The sequence below is a fragment of the Pteropus alecto genome, unplaced genomic scaffold (genome assembly GCF_000325575.1).
Source record: "Pteropus alecto unplaced genomic scaffold, ASM32557v1 scaffold11, whole genome shotgun sequence".
In the NCBI taxonomy this organism is placed as follows: domain Eukaryota; kingdom Metazoa; phylum Chordata; class Mammalia; order Chiroptera; family Pteropodidae; genus Pteropus; species Pteropus alecto.
Genome location: NW_006431956.1, coordinates 14,104,667 through 14,128,225, shown reverse-complemented (window position 1 = coordinate 14,128,225; position 23,559 = coordinate 14,104,667). Strand labels below are relative to the sequence as shown.

Sequence of the window (23,559 nt, the reverse complement as noted above, 5' to 3'; positions counted from 1 at the left end):
CAAATAAATAAATATATTGAGTTTAAATAGTTAAAACAAATTTTGTTTGACTTTACCATAAGACTCTAAGAATCATTAATGCGTTACTACGATATATCATGAATTTTCCAAGCAGGATGTAATACAGTTTTTCTCAGAAATGTTTGACCATGAATCCTTTTACTTAAGACTATCTCACTTTAGTATACCCTAAAACACACTTTGGGGGATATCGATCTGTATTCTACACTCTTAAGAACCTTGAATTAAAAGGAGAAAAGAAAGAAATTAAGGTTCGCTTTTGTATTGTCACACTCAGAATCTCATATTCTGTGATTTGAATAATTTTTGTTTTTCAAAAACATTATATACTAATGAAAAAAATAATAACAATTAAGTGCCTTGGCTTTATTCCCAAAATATTAGAGAATGGAGCCAATTCATTTATTTAGTTACCTATAATAAGAGCTAATGATATGTCTCACAGCAAGGAAATTTTCCAACATTTTGTTACACACTTAATATCTAATTTTTCCTGTCTCAAAGGTTTAGGAAAATGAAGAAAATAAACCATTTTATTTGTTTTTAAATTAGGATTATCAGTCATTTACAATATTTTATTTGCCGCCTTCCCCATATACTCTATAAAGCTTCCCAGTAAGTCCTGAAAATAAATTTCAACTTCTGTTACAAATGAACACAAAACACAAGATGAGTAATGAGTTCATAAGTAATTTGACATTAATAGCAGGTATTAAGATGTATTCTACAGTCCTGACTTTGTACGTTTCTTTAGTTTATACCGCTCATAACTATTAATATAAAAAAACTGTGACTGTATTACTCATACCAAGAGCTCATCTCAAATTCATTTTCCCTTCTCGTTTGCCATATTTCTAATACTCTTTGTTCTTCTCACACAGAGTTGGCCAATATGTGCTTAGTGTTAGCCTAACTGAAATTGAGTTAGATTGGCGCAGCCTTATTGGCACTGCCATTTTAAACCAAGTTAGAAGTTTTAAAGCTTATAAGATATAACCAGATTACAGTGTCTATACAGGTTAATTTAGTTATCAGTAATTTACCCAGAAGGGCTGGGAATGGGTGACTGTCACCCTATACCCCTCTGCACCTCTTGGGAGCGCTAGTGTCCAGTGCCGACAGTGATATTCTAAAAGGATGCAGCGAGCACTCTAGCCCCTCTTTTCTACTGATATGTACTGTGTGTTTCTACAAAGCAAATCATCTAGAAAGAGAAAAATTATACTCTATCATCTTACGACCTTTTTTATGTATCAGCTTTCTCCCTTAAGAACCTGACTCTACAGGTTCTTAAGCGTAGAGATTTTTACTCTATTATTTGAGTGATAATGTGAGATAAATTTAAATATAATTTAAAAAAAAAAACTTCTATAGTACTTTATAACCTACCAAACATTTCATGTACCAGTCCTTATGACAACCTGATGGGTAATTTAGGTCAGGAATAAATAACCCGCTTTATGGATAAGGAAGGTTAAGTAGTTTGCTCAGGTTTCTCAGTCGGTAACTAACAGAGTTAATTATCTGCTGGCTCTAAATTTCATGCTCATTTTTCAATGTCCTCAAAATGTGCTAAAATTTAAATCCCGACTTTTTACTCTTTTAAATCTTAGCCTAAAAAAAACTTTCTGAATTTAATATTCACCATTCTTAGATTCCCCAAGTTTGAATTGGCATCTTTTCACTAAATAAATTGATTGTTCCAAGGTTAACTAAACTGTTCACTACAGAATAAATTTAGATGCTAGTTTGTCTTTTGATAGTAGCATCAGCTTTTATCCTAAAATATTTCAAATTCGTATGTAACAGCACACCTTATAGAATACTATGCATATTTATTTAGAGAAATAATATTTTTTAAACTTTGCATGTGTAAAAACTATAGAATTATTTCTCTAACCTAGACTTTCTAGATTTTCAGCCATTCCTTTCATGTTGAAAATAGGTCCAACGGTAATTACACTCTCAGCTCGATCTGTCCGTTTTAAAAATAGATCTAAACCTTGAAAGCCCCCTAAAACAAATCCCTGGTGTAGAAAAACCTGGAAGTATTTTATACAAAATAAAGTAAACAGATGATTTTACCCCTTTAGTGGATTTATTATTGTCAGCCTCTTGAATGAGAATTGACCCTCCTTATAATCCACCTTCTTTATTTTATAAATAATGAATTTAATGTCCAGAAACTATGTGGCTCTTACAAAGTCAGACACTACAGGATCCACCCTCTCGATCTGCTCAGTCTTCCCTACTAGCTTATTTTATGTGTGAAAATTAATCATTTTTAAAGATAGATTGGTGAAATTGGTGCTTAACGTTTTTCAAATTCTTTTAAAGTAAATGTTAGGTTTCTCGAAATAAATATTTCCAGCATTTGTCAGCTGGCAAGCTGGGTCATTTTTCACACATGCATGCTCCCTCACATACACAGAAAACCATGAAATCTTAAGTTAACTTCTCTAATCTAAGGGACTGCAGAAATTCAGCAAAGTAATTGTAACCCATTATCTGTGACAAATCTAAAAATAATAGTTACGCTTGACCTTTAAGTTTAGAGCACTGCTTTGCTAATATGGCGCATCCTACCTTGTGGAAGAGTTGGCTAGCCCCAGTACTGACCATGATATCACGCACGTTCCTGGCTTCGCTCCTATTTCATCATCTGCCTTTCAAATTCCTCCTATAACAGCAGTTCCTCTTACAACTGCTCTCCCTTTACTTCTGCGCCAACTGCCATATGGTTCTGGTAAGTATGAATAAAGTATGCAAAATTCTACCCCCTTCCTAACTTTTTTTTTTTTTTTTATCATCTAGTAGGAAGATAATAGCATTGAATTTTTTGGTTAATTAAGACAATCAAATCTCAGAATGGCTTTTGAAAAGTCAAATGTTAATTTAAATGAGTGTTTATCGAGCTGGCTATTAAAGGTGCTTGTTCTTAATTAAAAACGTGAATTCCAATTACGATGATGAGTTGAATTATTATAATGGGGCTATTCGAACATGATGATGGCACCCCTTTACCAGTTTATGTAAAAGTTAACAGGACTCAATTTTAAGAACTTTATTATTAGTGTAAAAGTTTCAGTGAGACTGCAGAGGTCTGTCACTTGATGATCAAAGATTAGAAGGACGTGTTAATATATTAGTGGTTTATTTTTTAAACGTTCTTTCTAACCTTGCCTTTTTAATTAATGTAAGTGGCATTTCTTGAGCGTGTCATTTTTATCAACCTCAAAACTTTACTTGACCTGACGTTCAGTGATTGGTATTAATGGGGTTAAGTAAAATTTGCCTCGGGAGTTCATTTTTTGGGATAACTTTATTTCATTGGGTTTAAATTAGATTTAAAAAACAAAAACAAAAACAAAAACCCTGTGGTATTACCGAAGATTAATTACTTGTTAATCTTCCTTGATTTAAACTGAGTTTATCTCAGAAAACAAATAAAATGAAAGCATATTTGTCCCATTGAATTTCCTTTTAAGACAAAAAAAAAATATCCATTACCAGTATTTATTCCCCTTTTCCTTAAGGACAAGGAAGAATCTCCAAGACTTTTAAACATGTATTTTGCTTGAGGTATAGATTGACTTTTTAGGTCATTTGCAGTGAATGTCCCTTCTTGTAGGACTTGGAAAAGAAACAGTTTATTCAATCCACATTTTTAATAATAATAATAAAAAAAAACTACCAAACTATATGTATATATATATGTGTACTTTGGAAATATGTATTTATTTTTACATTAGTCACCATTTCTTCCAACTTAAATTTATTCCTCTCCATGCGATGTGTAGTTTAGTCCATCATTGACTATCAGAATGTGGACAGTCCTTAAATTATTATGCTGTAATTTTGGAGAGGGGGTAGGGGTTACCTCTTCCTAGCAGAGGTGAAATAAAAAGCAAAATTATGTCAAGGAGCTGATTATTCTGCCACAGTCTACATCAAAGTTCTGATAATTTCTCTGAGTTCTATAAAATTATTTTCAGCTCTAATTATAAACCACATCGATGGCGTATTCTTTTTGAGTAATTATGTGAACTGTGAGAAAAATTCCTCATAACCCAGCTCATTTTAGAAGGCCTTCCTTCTTTGCTCTCTGCTCTAACCTGCCGCATTAGACTTTGGGCCTTGTGAAGACTGATGCTTGTTTGTGAAAGGGAAACACACTGTACCCCGCTTTCCTATCAGGCAGAATCCTCTTGTTTCCAGCTGATAGAAACTCCCTTCAGATAAGCTCATGCTGAAAAAGGATGTCCGATCACCATGAAGAAGTTCCAGGGTAGACCTGGGCATCAGGACTGTGTCTCCTCTGTTTCGCTTTCTTTATTCTCAGATACTTTTTCTCCACATGGTGGAAAAGATGGCCACCGGCAACTCGCAGTTTATTGATTTTTATAGTTTTTGTTTCTCAAGGAAGGGAAAAGAAAGACCATTATTTTCTCAGTGTCCATATATCAAATCTGATGAAGGTACTATAATTGGTCCTGACTGGACTGTGTCCCTTGGACAGTCACTGTGGACCACAGGAATAGGGGCAGGCGAGAGCTTATGCTCCTGTGCTGGGGCAGGCGAGAGCTTACGCTCCTCCACAGGAAGCTGAGCCACTCCAGTGAATTCTACTGAACCTCAGAGGCAGAGATGGGTGGGCAGCTAAACAACATATATTCTCTGTGGTCACCTTGCATAATATGAAGAGGAACAAATAGAATAAGAACTTCATGAGGTGAAAATATTTGCCAGTTTATTAGATGAAAAATAGCTATGTTATCACTATTTGACTTGCTTTTATTTGGTTGTTTCCTTAATGTAGTCAGGTTTTCACAAGGCTTTTTCCACATTTTTAGTAGGCTTTTGTATTCTATGAATTGTCTTTACATGTGCTTTTCTCTTTTTCTGTTGTGATCTTAGTAGTTCTTATTTATAAGAAGTCTTATAAATAAGTGTATATTTAGGGCTTTCATTCTTGTTTCATGCTTGTTGCTTGAAAAATAACTCTTAACAGTTACACATAAAATTTCACAATATACTTCCTTGATTTTGTACATGTCTACATTTTTCTTGATTTGTGAAATCTTTTAGATGTTCTTGTAGAATATTAATTGATAAGAAATAATAGTAGTAAAAGTTTCTTATTCAGATATGAATAATCAATTTAAATATAATACCTTGTAGTATTCTCCATTTGGAAAAATTCAAAGTGAATGATGGCATATATATTATCCGTGAGAACTCTTATTTTTCTACCTTTGGAAAACACTATTTTCCAAAAATAAAACAAATTTGTTACTGCTTAGGTATATATATATGCATTTTTACAAGGTTAGAGGTAGTGCTCACCTGAATTTTAATATATAACAACTTTATGTCCTCCTTCACCTTTTCTTTATTGCGGAGAGCTTTGGGGCTTTTAGTGAACCAAGTAAATTAAGGCCTCATATTTCTTAAGTTAATTCTTCGTTTATGTAATTCATTTTACCATGAATGATTATGCACTTGATAATAACAAACCTAATAGTTCATAATATGTGTTTTGCATGCATTAATTGATACCTTAATTTAGTATGTGACATGCCTGGGACAAAGATGATCAGATATTTTCCCTGTCAGAAGATTTAAGTTAGATTATTAAAAATTTAAAAATTTGTTGAAAATCTGACAGCACATTGATTTTTGAATATACTTATACATGAAAATGGAAATTTTTTTTGTTTTCTCTTTGGACAACTATTGTTTATTTTCTTACGTTGGAAAATGAGGTAAGCTTGAATTAGTCTTGTTTTTACATTATTCACACTTTGGTAATAATTAAAACAATAGAAAATTTTTCAAATGTTCACAGAGAATAAAGAATTGGATTTATTAGTATAATCTATAAGAATGAGGCAATGTAATTTTGTGTATTTTAAAAGTATATTCGGTCTACGGCCATGCTACCCTGAACAAGCCTGATCCTGTCTGATTTCAGAAGTTAAGCAGGATCAGGCCTGGTTAGTACTTGGACGGGAGACCACCTAGGAAGACCAGGTGCTGTAGGCGTAAAAGAAAATAAGTAAATAAAAATAAAAAAGTAAAAGTATTCAGCATTTCCTTTTCTCTCTGTAACGTAGTAGTAAATATGTTCTAAATACGAACAGCGCTGACGTGTATAAGGCAGTCTAATCTCCCACCTCCTAGGCTCCATTCACCTTCACTCTCTAGAACAGGTGGATGTGTAGCCTTCCAGCCCAAATTTTTGTGCACATATACCTGAAGCAGAGATTATTTCATATCCAGTGTGTTTTGAAATTTCCTCCAAAATGAAGTAAGTGAAAAGAGACTGAATGCATACCTCCAGAAAGTCCAGTCATAAAAATAATTGCTTTTGAAATTTTCTTTAATGCTTAACCCATGCAACATTTGAATTTCATTCCATGATGTTGATTTTACATAAATAAATATAAGAAAGTTTTAAATTACTTCATAAAACATAGAATTGATTCTCTTAAATGTTTTTTCACAACATCTTGTAGACATTCTTTGGCATGTTGCTTTGAGAAACATTGTTTTATAGAAGCATCATCTAATTTTTTTGAAATGCCTTTCTAAATTTTTTATCTATGCAGATTTATGCAGTAGATCTCATCTGAACCACTCCAGTGAATTTTTTCACTACAGAAATCTCTAAACAATTAATACTATGTACGCCAGATAATTCCTAAAGAATATGGTATTTTCCCGTTCATATCAGTACTCACTAGTCCAAATCAGAATTGTGGACCAGCAGGTTCTATAGAACAACTTACTTTGTACATATGTGTCAACTTTGTTAACTGTGGTAATTTAAATAGTAATGGCAGTTTTAAAGAATACTACAACCTTTAGTAAAATTAAATTTTATCTTTAATTATTTTTTAAAAACATCAGTTATCGCCTTGCTTTTGGGAAAAGAATGATTGCATTTTTACCTGCGTGATATTAAGATGTCATGGATTTAATGAAATTGACTTATACAGAAATTTTCAAAATGTTTTCTATTGCTAAATTGTAAAGAACTACTTCTAAAAAAAATTGTAAAAAGAGAAAATAAGCTTAAAATAGTCAGGATTTACTGATTTTAGCCATAAAATGGATTGTTACAGTTTTGTAATATTATTAGTTGTCTTGATTAAAATGCTGATGAAGCCCATCTTAGAATTTGGTTGAAATTAAAATATTTGACCTTTTAAATCAAGGAATCAAAATCCGGTCTCATCATTATGTTGTTTTCTTTAAAGAGTTTCATTATGATTTTTTAAGGCTTGGGGCATTTAAATTTAAGGATTATAATTCTGACATCCTATTAACTTATATTTTCTTAACCTCACATATTAGAATTTAAACCACTGATATTTTTACAAGGGTAATAATTTTGAACAGAGCTATTCACCAATTTGGATAACAAATACAATTTATAATTATAGAGTGGGAACTCTGATATCAGACTGTGGGTTCTAATTCCATCTCTATGGCTTGGTAGCTGTACGCAAGTTGCCTTCTTGTTTTTTAAAAATAGTATGTATTTCTAGAGAAAAATCTCTAAAGTAGTATTTACTTCATAGAATTTCATAAGAAATAAATGAAGTAATATATGTATTTAGGATGGCACTAGTGCCTAGTAAGCACTGTTAATGTTATTGTTATTATGCATGCATACGCGTTCACATACACATTTCTGCCCATGACAGCTAGTGAACAGGCAGGCTTTTGAGAAGCTTAAAATTTATAACACCTAAAATATTTATATTTTCATAAGGGTAGAAGGGGCAAATGGAGATTTTTTCCTCTGACGGTCTACATCTACCTGGGGAAGAGACTCGTTTTTCTGGTTAGCGTTAAAGTACCAAATAAACCAGCAACTGTCTCAGTCTGTTTGGGCCACTATAACAAAAGTAGATTGGGTGGCTTAAACATCAGAACCTATTTCTCACAGTTCTAGGGGTTGGGAAACCCAAGATCACGGCCCCAGCGGGTTCAGTGTCTGGTAAGGAAGGACCCGCTTCTTGGTTCATAGACATTGTGTCTTCACATGGTGGAAGGAGCGAGGGAGCTTTCTGGGGTCTCCTTTTTAGGGGCACTAATCCCATTCATGAGGTTGGAGCCAGATCACCTAATCACCTCTCTCTCTCATCACAGACACCAACACATTAGGGATTTGGTTTCAACATATGAAATGGGCGGGGCACAAGCGTCCCATCCATAGCAGTGGCCTTGATAATGTGTAACTTCAGGCAGCTATAGACTATACTTTCTTATTTTTCTACAAAAATTGAAGACGTAACTTGAGTATGAGTGTGGAGGGAAGGTAAGGTTTTAGGAATTGCTACTTCGAAAGTTAAACCTCAGCCAGTCACCTTGCTAAGCTGCCTGAAATGATAATGTGCAATACATTTAACATATGGAAAATAATTATTTTAGGGTGATGTATGATTTTTCCACTTTTGTAGATTTCAGTTCTGAATACTTATTAACTTTGTTATCTTGATTATCAGTTAGTGAAGGTATTGGTTGGTAGAAGGAAAAGAAGCAACTCATTTATTTCTCATGCCATAGTCTCAGAATTATATGGAATTAGTAGAGTGATAACGGTGTAAGTAGATTTTTAACAGGCCAAATACGTTTTCTATTGGTATTTTAGTGGTTAAGTGTTAAAATTTTTATCTGGTTGTTTTAATGATTAGTGATCATTTGTTCTATTATCGTTATTATTAATAGCAATTAGGTCCTTCACCATTTCAATCTTTATCTTTATTTTATCTAATAGATGAACCCACTAGCCCAAGCATCGATCACGACATTTCGCACATCCCCGCTTCTGCTGTCATCTCAGCCTCTACCTCTCAAGCAGCCTCTATAGCAACAGTCCCTCCCAGCCTCACAACTTCTGCTCCTATAATTCGACGTCAGCTCTCTCACGACCAGGGTACGTTGGTTTCAGGGAGTGAATGTGTGAATCATCTCTTGTTCTTCGATTTCTGTTTAGAACACTGACAAACTGTGATCTTTTCACCACTAAAAGAATCTGGAAACTACTTGCAGATGTCTCACTGTTGGATTTTAATTCCAGAATCAGTTGGACCTCCCAGCCTGGATGCCCAGCCCAACGCAAAGACAGAAAGATCAAAATCGTATGATGAGGGCCTGGATGATTACAGAGAAGATGCAAAATTGTAAGTCTCAGGGTATTTTAAGTATTTATTTATAGGAGTTTAGTATGACTTTCACATATGAATATTGAATTTAATGACATCTTTTATATTTTCTAACTTCGTAACATTAGAAATGCAAGTAAAATCAAAGTTATTACTTGGTAAATATTAATTTAATTTTTAAATTAATACCTAAAAATCAGTAATATACAAACATAATACAAAAATATATATTAAGTAATCACTCCTACTCTAGGCCTCTAGCCACCCAGTCCTACTTTTAGAGATAACTATGTTACTGTTTTCTTTTGTATATTTTCAGAGTTATTCTAAGCATAAAACCACATACGGAATTTACATACGCTTATGTATATTCTGATTACTTTTATAAACAAATGATAGATACTGTACACACTGATCTTGGAGATCATTCAGTGCATATATTCTTGACTCATACTTTTTCATGATCATTTAATTTTCCATTGAATAGTTGTACCATGTTAGGTTTAACCAGTGTTCTATATTCTATTAATAGACATTGAGATTGATCGAATCTTACGCTACCACAAACAGTACTTCATTGATTATATTTCTATATAGTTCATTTAGCGAGTGAGTGAGTATGTTTGGATAAAGGATTGTTACATCAAAGGGTATGTGTGTATTTTAATATCCATCGTCAGTTGCTCTTCATAAAGATTATCCCAAATCACATCCCACCAACAGTGTACAAAAGTCTGCTGCTCTTCTCACCAGCACAGCATGTTACTCAATTTTTGATTACTTTGTAAATCTAATGGTATCTTATTGTAGTTTTAATTTGAAATTTTCTTATTATTAATTGAACATCATTTCATATGTATTTAAGAGATATTTATATTTTTCTGTGAAGTACTTTTTCATTTCTTGCCCATTTTCCTACTAGTTTTTCTTCTTGGCGTCTGGGGGTTCTTTTTATAAAGGAAACCCACTCTTTTCTGAGATCAGTATTGCAAGTCTTTCCCCAAGTCAATATTTATCATTTGGTTTTCCTAATTTTTTTTAACCATGCAAAAATATTAAACATTTTTCTTTTTGCGGTCAAATTTAGGAATTTTTTTATGGCCTTTGGATTTTGAGTCATACTGAAAAAGCCTTTCTCTCCAGAATTATAACAAAATTCTTTCATGTTTACTTTTCCAATTTGTATGTTTTTCCTATTCTTTTTTTGTATATTTACAACTTTGATTCACCTGGGATTAATTTTATTCTAACTAGTGAGGTAAAGAGCCAACTTTATATTTTATAGTGTCTCTCAGTTGTCCCCAAAGTATCTATTGAATATTATACTTTCCAGCTGATATTTTATGTTTATTATATTACTAAATTGTTATATGTATTTAGTTTTATTTTTAGACTGTATTCTGTTCAGTTTGTCTGTTTACACCAGATTCTGTTAATTATAGTGGTTTTATAATGTTTTTATTATATGGTAGGCCTATAATAAAAACTCCTTCATTAGTTTGTCTTTCTCAAATTCAAGCTATTTCTGTTTATTTTACTATTTGAACTTTAAAATCAACCTTCTAGTTTTTAAGTTTTCATGGATATTTTCATTGATACAATGTTTAATTTATAGATTAATTTAGGAAATACTGACATCTTTATGATGTTAAACCTTTTGTCAAAAAACAATTTGTTGTTTTTTATTATGTTATTTTTGTATAGATTCTCTGCAGCTTCCATGTGGTGATTATTTATATTCCAATAAAACTAGTTCTTTCTAGATCACCTATTTGAGAGAAGTTTGCGTGAGGTGTGGCCAGGGCAGAGGTCTAGGCTAACAGGAATTTTTCTAACAATGCTGGATAGGACTTGTGAGCTCTTTTCACATTTACTTCTCCCTCACTGAATGATATCAGTAATTGCCATATTTCAGAGTCTACTTCACTTTATGCACTGCTTCTAAGAAAGATGGCAAGACTGTACGTTTCCTCCTTCGTTCTCACCTCCCTCCCCTGATATCCATGGTAATGAACGAGTCTCCTGTCACCAGCAAAAGTACCTTATTTCTCATTGTTCCAAAAGGTTGGTTTGATCTCTCAGAGAACAGTGCACTGCAGTTTTGTTGGAGATACGCAATCAGTGGTGTCCTCCCTTTCTGTACGCATTTTTAATTCCCACCATTTAACCACCTTTCTTCATATATTGTAGTTCAGAGTTGGAGGTTGAGTTTGTATATTTGTTTCTAGTTACCTTGTTGTTTGGGGTCATTTCTGAGAGGAGAGGACAGTGTCATCTTCAGTCACATCTTAAAATCCCAAGTTCCTTCAATGAATTTGGTATTAAAAAACAACAACAAAAAGCAACTTGGTTCCCTAAAGTTAAATAATTTTAATAACTAATGTGAACCTGTCTTTTGAAGCCCTAAGCTTTTTCAGTTGTACTTATTGAAACCATCCAGAATGTGGTTGGAGGGGCAGAGTGGTCGGCCATGACTAGCGCTGGCAGTATTCTTTCTGCCATGTTGACAGGTCAGAGTGTCTACAAGCAGAATGAATATAGACGTGCTCTTCTCTCTGTGTCTGATTGTTGATGGCAACTACTTATCCGTCATTGACTCTGTGGGAATCCTCCACAGATCGTTGCAACTGGTTAACTGGTAATGGAAAGCCCAATGTTTAGCCTGAGTAGCTTTTCGTTTTCGTTGATCTAAAAAAAGAATAAGAAAATATCATACTTTATGTAAAAACTGTTTTTGATGTATCCGATTAACTAAGAAAGCTATCATTGAATCAAAAGTTAAAGTACTTATAAAATTAGTTGATTTTCTCACTTTTACTGAGCAGTGAACAATTAACATGTAATGATGAAATGTCAACTCTTAATGAAAGGTCAGTTGTAATATTCAGATTATTCTTACATCTCTGAGGTATTTTATGCACCATTGAAAATATTTATGTACTTCTTTCCAACAGGTCCTTTAAGCACATATCTAGCCTGAAGGGCATCAAGGTTGGTATTCAATATTTTTAAAATATCAGCAAATGAAAATATTTTTATTTACCTTAATTTACTTTAGCTCTTCATAGAGAATTATCTCTTATCCATTAGAGACGTTTCATAAATGTTATAACCTTTTATTCTGTAAGTTTCAAGTGCATTTGGAAAATATTATATATAAAGTGTTCTTTTCTAATTTCTACACACATTCATCAAGTGTATAATACTGTACATACATTTTGCTGGGATTTCTCATTTTATAAGTTTATTGCCAAAAATCGAACTGCCCAGCACTCCTTCTGTATTCTGTTGTATGTGTGTTTTTCTATCCTCAAAATTATTATTTTATGGCTTCCCACTCCCCTCCCACCTAAAATCTACCCCTGTCCTCTCTTATCTACCCTTCCCTCATACTTGATTGGAAAAGTAAAAAGCTGTTAGACAGGAATTGCCTTACTTTACTTTCTCCAAAATATTAGATCCCTTCACTTATACCCACAGTTTCTGCCTTCTTTACTCTTACCTTAGATATCTTTTTACTTGGAACATTTTCCTATTAAAAACCAACACCCACATTTCTTCTTTGAATTTCATTATTTCTCACTTTCTCAAGACCCCTCTCTCTTCTGCATGATCACTCTCTTTCCAGTGGCTCATTCGCCAGCATTCTGTTGTATAAGCACATTCTGAAAACTTACCTTGAATCCACACTTCCTCTATTTTTACTACTCTTGATTTCCACTTTTCACAGCACAACTTGGGGGTGGGAGAAGGTCCATAGTTTCTACTTGCTCACGTCACCTCTTTCTCAACCCACACATATCAGCATGACCCTGCTCATTGCCAGGGCTACCAGTGATATTCAGGTTCCAAAGCTAATGGTTGCTTAAGTTTTTAACTTATTTGACCTCCCAGCAGCATCCAACACGATTTCCCACTCCCATCCTGAAACACTTTCTTCTGCTGGTTTCTCTGCCTAATATTGAAAACATCGGAATGTCTAGAGCTGGTTCTGGCCTCTCTCCCCTCTCTATCTAGCCTGATTTTCTTGATGATCTTGCACAGAAGTCTCCCTAAGTTTACATTGCTGACCTTGACCTCTTCCCTATACTGCAGCTCAGTGGACTGCTGCCTGTATGACATCTCATTTGGACGTTTAATAAGCAATATGAGGTTTACATGCCCAGAAGACCTGATCAGACCCGTTTGTCCTTCAGTTTTCCCCATCTCACTAAGTCCACTTCCATTTACTCAGTTGTTCAAGCCATAAATCTAGGAATTAGCCTTCTTTCTCCTTTATCACCGCCCCCACCACCCCTCCTCGCCCCTTCCCCCATCAAGTCCTGTCATCTCTACCTCCTGAATCTTTAAGACATTCTTCCCTGTATTCACTTACACTACTTTAGTCCGAGCTGTCATTGTCACTCACCTGGATTCCTCCAGTTACACTTTTCATGGTTGTCCCTTTAGAATCCAACTTCCCTGTAGCAAGCAGAGTGACCTTTGAACTGTGTGATTAGATAATGTCTAATCTGATTCACCATTTAATGGCTTTCTTCATACTTCCTACCAGGGCCTAAACAATCCATAATTAGCTCTTTCTCTTACCTTGAATAGTTAACATTTAAAATGCAAATGTTGAGTATATATATTCATTAGCTATACATTCTTCCTGAACTTTTCTTTTCTTGGCCTTTCCTGCTTGTCTCTTTTTTAAAATTTTTCTTCTAGATTTAAACTTAAATGTTCCTTCTTCAGAGAGGCTTTGCCTCAGCACCACCAATTTACAGCCGCTGCTCAGTCATTCGTTATTACATCTCACTGTTCATTCTTCAGATGGCACCAATCACAGTCTTATCATTTCTCTGGCTTTTATTTTTTATTTTTTTCACACTAAAATGCGACCTCTTGAGCAAGAAAATTACACTATTTCTATTGTTTTTTAATGATTAAAAATTCCTTCAGAAGACTTTTTAAAAAATGACGTTAGTCAATTCACATATTTTTTTAACAAAACCAGAAACTTTTCTAATGTAATTGGTAAAGTTAGGATTTTTCAAAAATAGCCCTTCATTTGGAACATTAAATAAAAGACTGTTCTCAGCAGTGCAGTTTCAACACACAGATGTTTATGAAGGAAAAAGCTGACATTTTACTATGTTTTCTTGGCCTTTTCTGTAGAGCACAGACAGCCAAAAGTCATCAGAAGACTCTGGGTCCAGAAAAGACTCTTCGTCAGAGGTTTTCAGCGATGCTGCCAAGGAGGGGTGGCTGCACTTCCGACCGCTTGTCACCGATAAGGGCAAGGTAGTGCGTTTTCTGAGCTGCTGTGAGTGAATGAAATGCAGGCCCTAAAAATAAAGCAGAAGTCTATATACATAAAATGGCCAACTATCTAGAATAAAGACATCATTATTTTAAAAAGATTTTCTAATCATTGATTTAATTTTATACTTTTTTCATTCTTTTTATCCAGTACCTATGGAACATATTGTCTTATATTTTGGTAAAATGAAAGAGAAATCGAAGAATTTCTAGAAGAAACTCCGCTTTTATTATTAAATAGTTTATTAGCTATAGATTGTCATAGAGTAGTTTTTTAGGGAGTGACACTTCTCCATTTTAATAATTTAAAAAATTTTATTTAAATTTTCCCAGTTTATTCTTTTAAATTGCCATTATAATACAATAGTTTCACTTTATTTTATAAATATTGAGTTATATAAATGAATATCACAATGTCAATATGTGCTTCATTAAGATTCCAGTATAATGAAAACTTCGCCATAAAATTTCCTACAATATTTTAGCTGCTTACTTATAAGAAAATTTTAATATCATCAGAGAGTTTTAAATTTTTAAGAAAACTCACAAACCAGTAGCCACAGCCCTTGGCTATAGCTATTGTTGCTTGACTGTGTACAGTTGGTCAGTTTTATTAACTTAATTCATCATTTGTACAAATTGCTTTGGGATCTTCTGATGCAGTGTTTGTCATTTGCATGATTTATGACTTTAACTCAAAAGATTTTTCTGGCTGATTTTTTTTCTTTTTTTCTATTCCTTTACCATTTTTTTAAATATATATTTAGCTATATTTGTTTTATCTTAATTACTTTGATGATTTTATTTTCCCAGCCAAATTAAAGTTTAGATTGCACCATCCTAGATTTTGGTATGAATATATTGCCTAACCTGGTTTACACTCCACGTTTTTCGTGCTTCTTCTCCTGACAAGTTTATATTGATGTAAATCAGACACTTGCTGCATCGGGTGTACGTTTATGCATGTTAACAGCGCTGCTCTGTGTGTTTACCCTGGCACTGAGATTTAGCCAGGTGTGAAACATTCCTGAACCGTCTCATGTTTTCCAGAGAGTTGGTGGAAGCATTCGGCCGTGGAAGCAGATGTATGTTGTACTTCGGGGCCATTCACTTTACTTGTACAAAGATAAAAGAGAACAGATGACTCCGTCTGAAGAAGAACAACCCATCAGTGTTAATGCTTGCTTAATAGACATCTCGTACAGTGAGACCAAGAGGAAAAATGTGTTCCGACTTACCACGTCAGACTGTGAGTGCCTCTTTCAGGCTGAAGACAGAGACGATATGTTAGCATGGATCAAGGCCATCCAGGAGAGTAGCAACCTGAATGAGGAGGTGTGTGCTCGGAATGATGTTGATGAAATCAGGACATGTTCACAACAGTTTTCTTGTTCTTCTTTACTTTCAGAAGACTGAAAGATTTTGATATATTATTTTAAAAAATTATAATATGCTATTTTCACTTCAAAATACTTGGTCACAAGGAAAGCTCAGCTGTACCTATTTTATATTATTTTTTGCTTATTGGAAAACCACTTTTACTGAACTAGAAAAAATGATTATCATGCACTCTGCATAGCTTCTCGGAAGCAGTGAACCACAGATCAGGAGACCTGGGTTGCTAGTCCTGGTCCTTACCTTATGACTAAATAAGTCTAGATCTGTCTCCTTATCTCCAAAACAGGATTGTTGTGTGGCTTAGGTTGTAGTGAAGATGCTTACCAAAATAAATTACTATGTAAATGCAAAGAGATACTGATATGATTTTTTGTTAATGGAATTATGCAAGCAAAAATATAATATAACCCCTGTAATATAATAAGTGGTTTCTAAGAAACTTACATTATTAGAAATCATGTTATAAGCCAGATTTTCTTTTTAATGAGGAATAATGTTTAGGGACTTAGTTTCTCGCTCACAACCAGCAAGATATTACAGCAAGAATTTCAGTAAAGGTAGTTTGTAAGTATAGGTAACTATAATTTTAAAGTGCAAATTTAGCAATGATTAACTCTAGCTTCTATTCGAGTACCTTTTTTCTTACACAGTTTTTCTTACACATTGTTCTCGTTTCTTGTTCCCATCGTTATGACCAAAAAAACCGCACAACTTTCTTTTTCCTTACTTTTCCTGCAAAAACACCTACACTAACTATAAGATTACGTAAATTATCTTCTCTAATTTAGTCATTTCCATTATGTTCAATTCAAATGATGACAATTTATGTCATAGGAAAAATGCCTGTGCTTTTTTCTCTGATAGTTTATATCCTACCTTGGTTGTGGTTAAAAATTAACACCAGTCTACAACCATGTCACCTTGAACAAGCCCGATCCCATCTGATATTGAAAGCTAAGCAGGGTCGGGCCTGGTTAGTACTTGGATGGGAGACTACCTAGGAAGACCAGGTGCTGTAAGCGTAAAAAATAAAAAAATAAAGGATTGTAAGCTGACAAGGTCCTTGCAATCTGTGAGGTCAACCAAGGGTTGCCTCACCTAAAAAAAAAAAAGAGAGAAGAAAAGAAAAGATTAACACCAGATCATATCAGTACCACCTCAGTTCTATAACCACCATTATAAAGAGAGCATCGAACCTGAATTTTTGCAAAGAAACAGAGTAAGAGTTTAGATGTAGATTTCAGCTTTAAATATCACTTCTGGGGAGTTCCTGTTTAGAAGCACTGTGTTCTAGGCATTTTATTAAGTGGTAGGGTAGGGTGTCCTTGTTAAAATTCCTTTAGATGACTTCACTGGTGAAACACAGGACTGTTTTAAGGATTGAATGGGATAGTGCTTAAGAATGCAGCTGTCTGTTAGATAATAAACATTTACTTAATGTCAGCCATTATCATCATCATTATCATTTAATGTAAAGACACAGGTATTTTTCCCCCGTTTTATAGATAAGAAAATAATCATTCATTGAGCCTATACCATATGGCAGAGACTGCTTTAAGCATTTTACAGTGAATTAATCTCAGCAACCATATCAACGTGTCCTATAATTATTCATCACCATTTTACAAACAAGGAAACTGTGTTGTAAAGAGAGGTTAAGTAATTCCCCAAGGTCACATAGCTGATAAGTGTCAGGGCTAGGATTTAAACAAGACAATCTTATTCTAGATCTGAACAACATGATCTCTCTACTGGTAAATAGAAAGAGTAGATTTGAATTCAAGATTGTGACTTTAAAGCTTGTGCTTTTTGTAAATCGTGTTGTTCATTACAATCAAAATGAGACGAGTCGAAAAATTTTTTGAAGACGCATGTCAATGTATAATTGATTGTAGAAATATATACTGATTATAGAAAAACATCACTTTATGGTAACTCTGAGTTTACCATACATATAACATATTATAAAAGTTAACCTTTTGAGGTTTTTAAAAACAAAACAAAACACAGTTTCGAGCTTTTCTCTTCTGATTATCTGTCACTTCTGACACTGACTGTTAATCTCACTTCTCCTATAATATAATTACTAACGATTATTGGCAGTATTTTTTCCATCTTTTATCCAACTGTATTATTTTGAAATGCTGATCTTTCTTTCTGGAATTATTAATAGAAAAAACTGGCTCTCTGTTTCCCATTTATTAATTTAAAATGACAGATCAATAAGTTTGAACACTTGTTGTAGGGGTACAGAAAATAAACAGAAAACTCAGCAATGAATGAGGCACTTGGAACATTTGTCACAGTGATGATGGGTGGTGATCTTCAACAGAAGTTTTAAAACAATTCTACTGATAGTAAAGTATATAGTGTCTGTATTGGATAAGCAAAGTAGGACAATAGAGAGCCTCAAAACAAGTAGGGATTTCTATTTTTGTTTAGCATTAACTTTCTAATTTTACCTTCTATTTATTCTTTAGGACACTGGAGTTACTAACAGGGATCTAATTAGTCGAAGGATAAAAGAATATAACAGTCTGATGAGGTGAGAATCCCACCATGCCTTTAAGTTAATTGGGCTGTAAAATACGTCATTGTTAAGAAATGTTCATTTCTTTTCAGCAGCAAAGCTGAACAGTTGCCAAAAACGCCTCGCCAGAGTCTCAGCATCCGGCAGACTTTGCTTGGCACTAAGTCAGAGCCAAAGACACAAAGTCCCCACTCTCCGAAGGAAGACTCAGAAAGGAGACTTCTCAGTAAAGGTACCGATGTTGCTGTTCTCAGACAAATTTAACCGATAAAATGATTTGAAATTGGGATTTTTAAAGATATTTTTCTGTACCATTTTTGCTCACCTTAGCCCAGCGTGAGCTAGCTCGAAGACCACCGTGAGCCTGGCCTGGGCCAGTGGGGCCTTTCCTATAAGGTGGGGTCTGAGGTGCCAGTTCTTGTAATAAAGACAAAGTGAAGGAAAGTACAACACATACATCCACACTAAAGATGCCACAGATCTGATTAATGCAGAGGATCTGGGCACTGTCATTTTGAGATAAATTTTGTTGCAAAAATCTCGCTAGGAAGTTGTCACATTGATTCTATTTTCTTGACCATAGTCAAGAAAATCATGGGACAGGTTGTGAAAGGGTGAAGAAGCATAATCGATACCCTCTAAATTATATGGAAGGTTAAAAGGAGTGCTACGTTAGAAAGAGAAGGTGATACAATATTTTTGATAAATATAGGATAAATTATTTATAGTACAGGATTCATATAAATATTGATAAAGGATTTTTAAAGTCGTGATTTAAACTCTTGTTTCCATTTTCTTTCTTATGTCATTTAATCAAAAGATGACACCAGTCCCCCAAAAGACAAAGGCACATGGAGGAAAGGTATTCCAAGTATTATGAGAAAGCCATTTGAGAAAAAACCTGCTGCCACAGGAACGTTCGGGGTCAGACTGGATGATTGCCCACCAGCTCATACCAATCGGGTAGGAGACACCAGCCGGCTGGATTACTGGAGTCGTTAATTCGGTCGTAGGCCTAAGAGCACTCGCTTATACAGCCGTTCACATAGAGTGTCTGTCAGTTTACTGAACATTTTCCTCATCACAGCTGATTTTAGTTTCCCTAAGCATTTCTGATCTGTGAGGGTGTGTAGAGTAATTTTATCTATATGATGCTTTTACTAATATGTTGACTCTGAAATAGAATAATTATTCAGCCTTTAGGAGTATATCTGAAATGGTCAGTAAGAATTTATTTTCAAATCATGTGTGTTTTTGCTTTTAGCATCTTAAAAGGAGCATGAGAACGAGGACCTGATTAAGAAAGAATAATAAGTGTGAATGTGCACACGCACGCGTGTGTGTGTGTGTTTAAAACACCCACGTTAGGATTCACATCATGATTTGATTGATGTTACTCTCTTCTTTTTTTGACTTTATGTCCTTTATTCGACTGAACTGTCCCCGCACTGTCCTTACTTGCTCTTGTTTCCTCCTTAGACTGTTAACTTCCTGTGGTCCTTTCTCTTTCTGTCTCCACCTATTTGTTCTCTTCCCACTGCCTCGGATACTTCTTGCTGGTTTTATCGGTTCCCAGTTCTGCAGTGTCTGCTGTCTTTATTTTCTCTATATCAAATAACAGCAATTTTACATATTGCCTTTTGTATGAAAAGGACCTTTTAGCTATGGTATGCATCTGCTCACTAAATATAAACATCGGTGCTGTATTAAATAAAATGTTTATTTCTTGTTTTGCAGTATATTCCATTAATAGTTGACATATGTTGCAAATTAGTTGAAGAAAGAGGTCTTGAATATACAGGTATTTATAGAGTTCCTGGAAATAATGCGGCCATCTCAAGTATGCAGGAAGAACTCAATAAGGGAATGGCTGATATTGATATACAAGATGATGTAAGTTGTTTATTTCCGTTTGGATAACTGATCTGTTTTTTCCTTTGGTGGTAGTGATTACAAAACTATCGTATTTCTATTTTGCACACCTAGAAATGGCGAGATTTGAATGTGATAAGCAGTTTACTAAAATCCTTCTTCAGAAAACTCCCTGAACCTCTCTTCACAAATGGTGAGTTAACTCCCAGGAAAGGTACCAAGTGGAACAGTTTAAAATTGCATTGCTGGAAAACATAGAATATGAAATTGAAGCAGGAGAAAATTTTTTTTGTCAAAGGCAACAGATTTTGTTTAATTCTTAGTAATATATAAGGTATAATTGTGTGCTATTTTTTGTCATTTGGATTTTTTTCCTTCCTGATAAATATTAATGAAAAATAGAGTTTATAAAAAAGTGTTTAGGCTCAGTAAAATATATATTATCCAGTACATCCATGTTTGCAGTCAGATTAAAAATATATTGTCGTTCTCAGTCAAAGGTCTTCAGACCTAATACAGTAAGTACAATGAGTAGAAAACCATTTTTCAGTCAAGCCAAATACTTGACTTATATAAGACACTGTATTAGATGTTAGGGGCGGGGGGAGAAAAATGAACCAAGTATAAACATAGGAATGGTACCCTCAGAGAATTCACATTTTAGGGAATTTTATTTGAGTATTAGGCTTGGAGGATCATTAAAAACTATAGCAATTGTAGAGACTTAAATTTCAAAGATCATTTGGGGTCTTACCTACATTTTTTTTATTGTGGTTTGAAATCGAATCTTAAAACTAGATTACAACTCAACTAAGCAATTTAAGATAAATTTGTTTTATTGTACTGATTGTCGTTGTCAGATAAATATGCCGACTTCATTGAAGCCAATCGTAAAGAAGATCCTCTAGATCGTCTGAAAACATTAAAAAGACTAGTAGGTATTATTTTATATTTTTGGAGGTACACCTAAAATTCAGCATCTAAACCCGTCATGAAAATAATATGTTTCAGATTCATGATTTGCCCGAACATCATTATGAAACGCTTAAGTTCCTTTCGGCTCATCTGAAGACAGTAGCAGAAAATTCAGAAAAAAATAAGGTAAGTAAAGTGCATATAGAAGAGATATACTTTCAGTGACTTTATTTGAAAAGATATGCTTTGTTTCATGCCAAGTAGTTAAAAATAGGGTTATAATTCAAGAAATGCTCTAAAATACATTATATTGGCTGATTAGTTCCTCTAAAGATCAACCCTTAAAAGCAAAAGATCCCAAAACATCAATTGTCACCATTTTTAAAAGACATTTCCTTTTATATGTATCCAGCAAGAAAAACGAAAAAGCCAGAAATTTGACTTCTTTTATTTTTCAACTCTATATCAATATTTTGAGTATGCAACATTTGCACAATGCAACAGTCAAAATGTACCAAATGGTGTGCAGTGAATGAAAAATAACATTTTCTTATTTTAAGCAGATAAGACCTTTTTTTGGTTTGTTTTGACACCACCACATTACATTCATCAGACACACCAAAATTTAGTCTTGAATACAGGATAAGGCATTTCATTCCCCAGACTTATTTGACTACACTTTGTGGAATGTCTTTCAAAAAATACAGAATTTGTTTTAAGTAATTACTGAATAAATAAACTATAAATTATGTTACTAGTTTTATACAGGAGCCAACTAAAACTGTATACCCGCATGATAAATATTACTATATGTAAATAATAATTCATGCTATCATTCGTCTAAAAACTTAAATGAAACCAGAGACAAGAATCTAGTAAAAATTTTACAAAAGACCTTTGAGATGCTGGACTTCAGTTTTTTGAACCACGTCTAACTGAACGAGTATAACAATGAGATAGATGAATATGCCTTCTAGAGGGAAATTGAGAAACATGTCTTTTGTACCCAGTTTAAGTAAACCTTCTCTAGAGTCATATTTCTTTCCACTAAGTCAGCTTTCTATGACAATACTTAATTTAATCACAAGCTGTCCTTTTTCTCTGTAGTAAGCTCAGCGTAGTAATGCATGTATTATGAGAGTTAACATATTAGATGCATAATGACTGCTTCAGAATTGGAGGAGAATTGTGGGTTTTCCACTTTGCACCATATGCAAAAGGTGTGTGTGCGTGCTTGTGTGCATGTACATGCCTCTCATAAAATAATATAGTATTTTTTTTTTAAGTGTGGCCTTTAGAATTCTGTGGTCATGTTTTGCTCCCTTACATATTTTCAGGGTTGGTTAAAGTTATTTAACACTTTAATCAAATCCTGAGCTCAAAATATTACACCAGACACTATAAGACATAAAAAAGGAAAACAAAAATCCAATCCTTTGGTAATCATATATTAAACAAGTAATACAGATATTATTTGAATGAATATTAGAATGTAATCTTGAGGTGTTCAGATCAGCACACAGATAAGCAAAGAGCTTTGGATGTTTTGGTTGAAGTAAAAATTGGTCAAAAGGAATATTTCCAGGCAATAGATTTTTACATCTTAGGGATTTTTAATATACTGCAGGGGCAAATTTGGAAAATTTTATGTACTTTTCAAGCACTGTTTCCATTTTTTCATTTTTGAGGGAAGAAGGTTTTCCAATTCTTTTGTGAGTTTTTTCCCTTTGATTTTAATTTTTTTGTCAATTAATCCAGCTCTGGTAATAACTAGTAGTTTTGAACCAAATCAATTGCTTTCAAGCAAAGATTTCTTGGAAAAATGAATACCAGTTAAGCAATGTACATTGTCATTAAATCAGGAAGAAGAAGGTATATACAGATTAGCTTATGGAAGCATTATTTTTTTTTACACGCATCAGTCAGCCATTCTTCTTTGAATTTTTTTTCATTGAAAGAGACTTTCAGGAATAAGATGTCAAACATGCAATAGGAATTTAAGCCTCCGTTCTTAAGAAAAATTCTGACATTTTCCAATATTATTTTTTGTTTCAGATGGAACCGAGAAACCTAGCAATAGTGTTTGGCCCAACTCTTGTGAGAACATCTGAAGATAATATGACCCACATGGTCACTCACATGCCAGACCAGTACAAGATTGTAGAGACACTAATCCAGCACGTAAGTTCAGGTTTCACCTCACATCTCGTCAAGAAAATTCTTTTTCCTTCCTTTCTTTTCCTTTCTCTCTTTCTTTTTCTCCTTTCTTTTTCTTTCTCTCTTTCTTTCTCTTCTCTCTCTCTTTCTCTTCTCTCTCTCTTCTTTCTTTCCTTCCTTCCTTCC

The 23,559-nt window shown here is 34.0% G+C and overlaps 1 protein-coding gene and 2 pseudogenes across 3 annotated transcripts in view; all 3 read left to right on the top strand.

Moving 5' to 3' along the window:
- ARHGAP21 (Rho GTPase activating protein 21) overlaps positions 1-23,559 on the top strand; it is a 119,172-nt gene that overhangs the window by 87,486 nt on the left and 8,127 nt on the right. For 2 of the 3 annotated variants that reach the window (XM_015585642.2, XM_025043462.1), the window contains 13 exons: positions 8,810-8,968; positions 9,113-9,215; positions 12,152-12,188; positions 14,358-14,483; positions 15,552-15,836; positions 18,380-18,444; positions 18,522-18,661; positions 19,250-19,392; positions 20,167-20,322; positions 20,416-20,494; positions 21,162-21,235; positions 21,313-21,402; positions 23,272-23,397. In XM_015585642.2, the coding sequence (XP_015441128.1) occupies positions 8,810-8,968; positions 9,113-9,215; positions 12,152-12,188; positions 14,358-14,483; positions 15,552-15,836; positions 18,380-18,444; positions 18,522-18,661; positions 19,250-19,392; positions 20,167-20,322; positions 20,416-20,494; positions 21,162-21,235; positions 21,313-21,402; positions 23,272-23,397 (1,583 nt within the window). The remainder of the gene's footprint in view (positions 1-8,809; positions 8,969-9,112; positions 9,216-12,151; positions 12,189-14,357; positions 14,484-15,551; positions 15,837-18,379; positions 18,445-18,521; positions 18,662-19,249; positions 19,393-20,166; positions 20,323-20,415; positions 20,495-21,161; positions 21,236-21,312; positions 21,403-23,271; positions 23,398-23,559) is intronic. The other variant, XM_015585643.1, reaches the window with a different exon arrangement.
- On the top strand, positions 5,948-6,066 carry LOC112475753 (annotated as a pseudogene).
- LOC112475668 lies at positions 16,803-16,921 on the top strand (annotated as a pseudogene).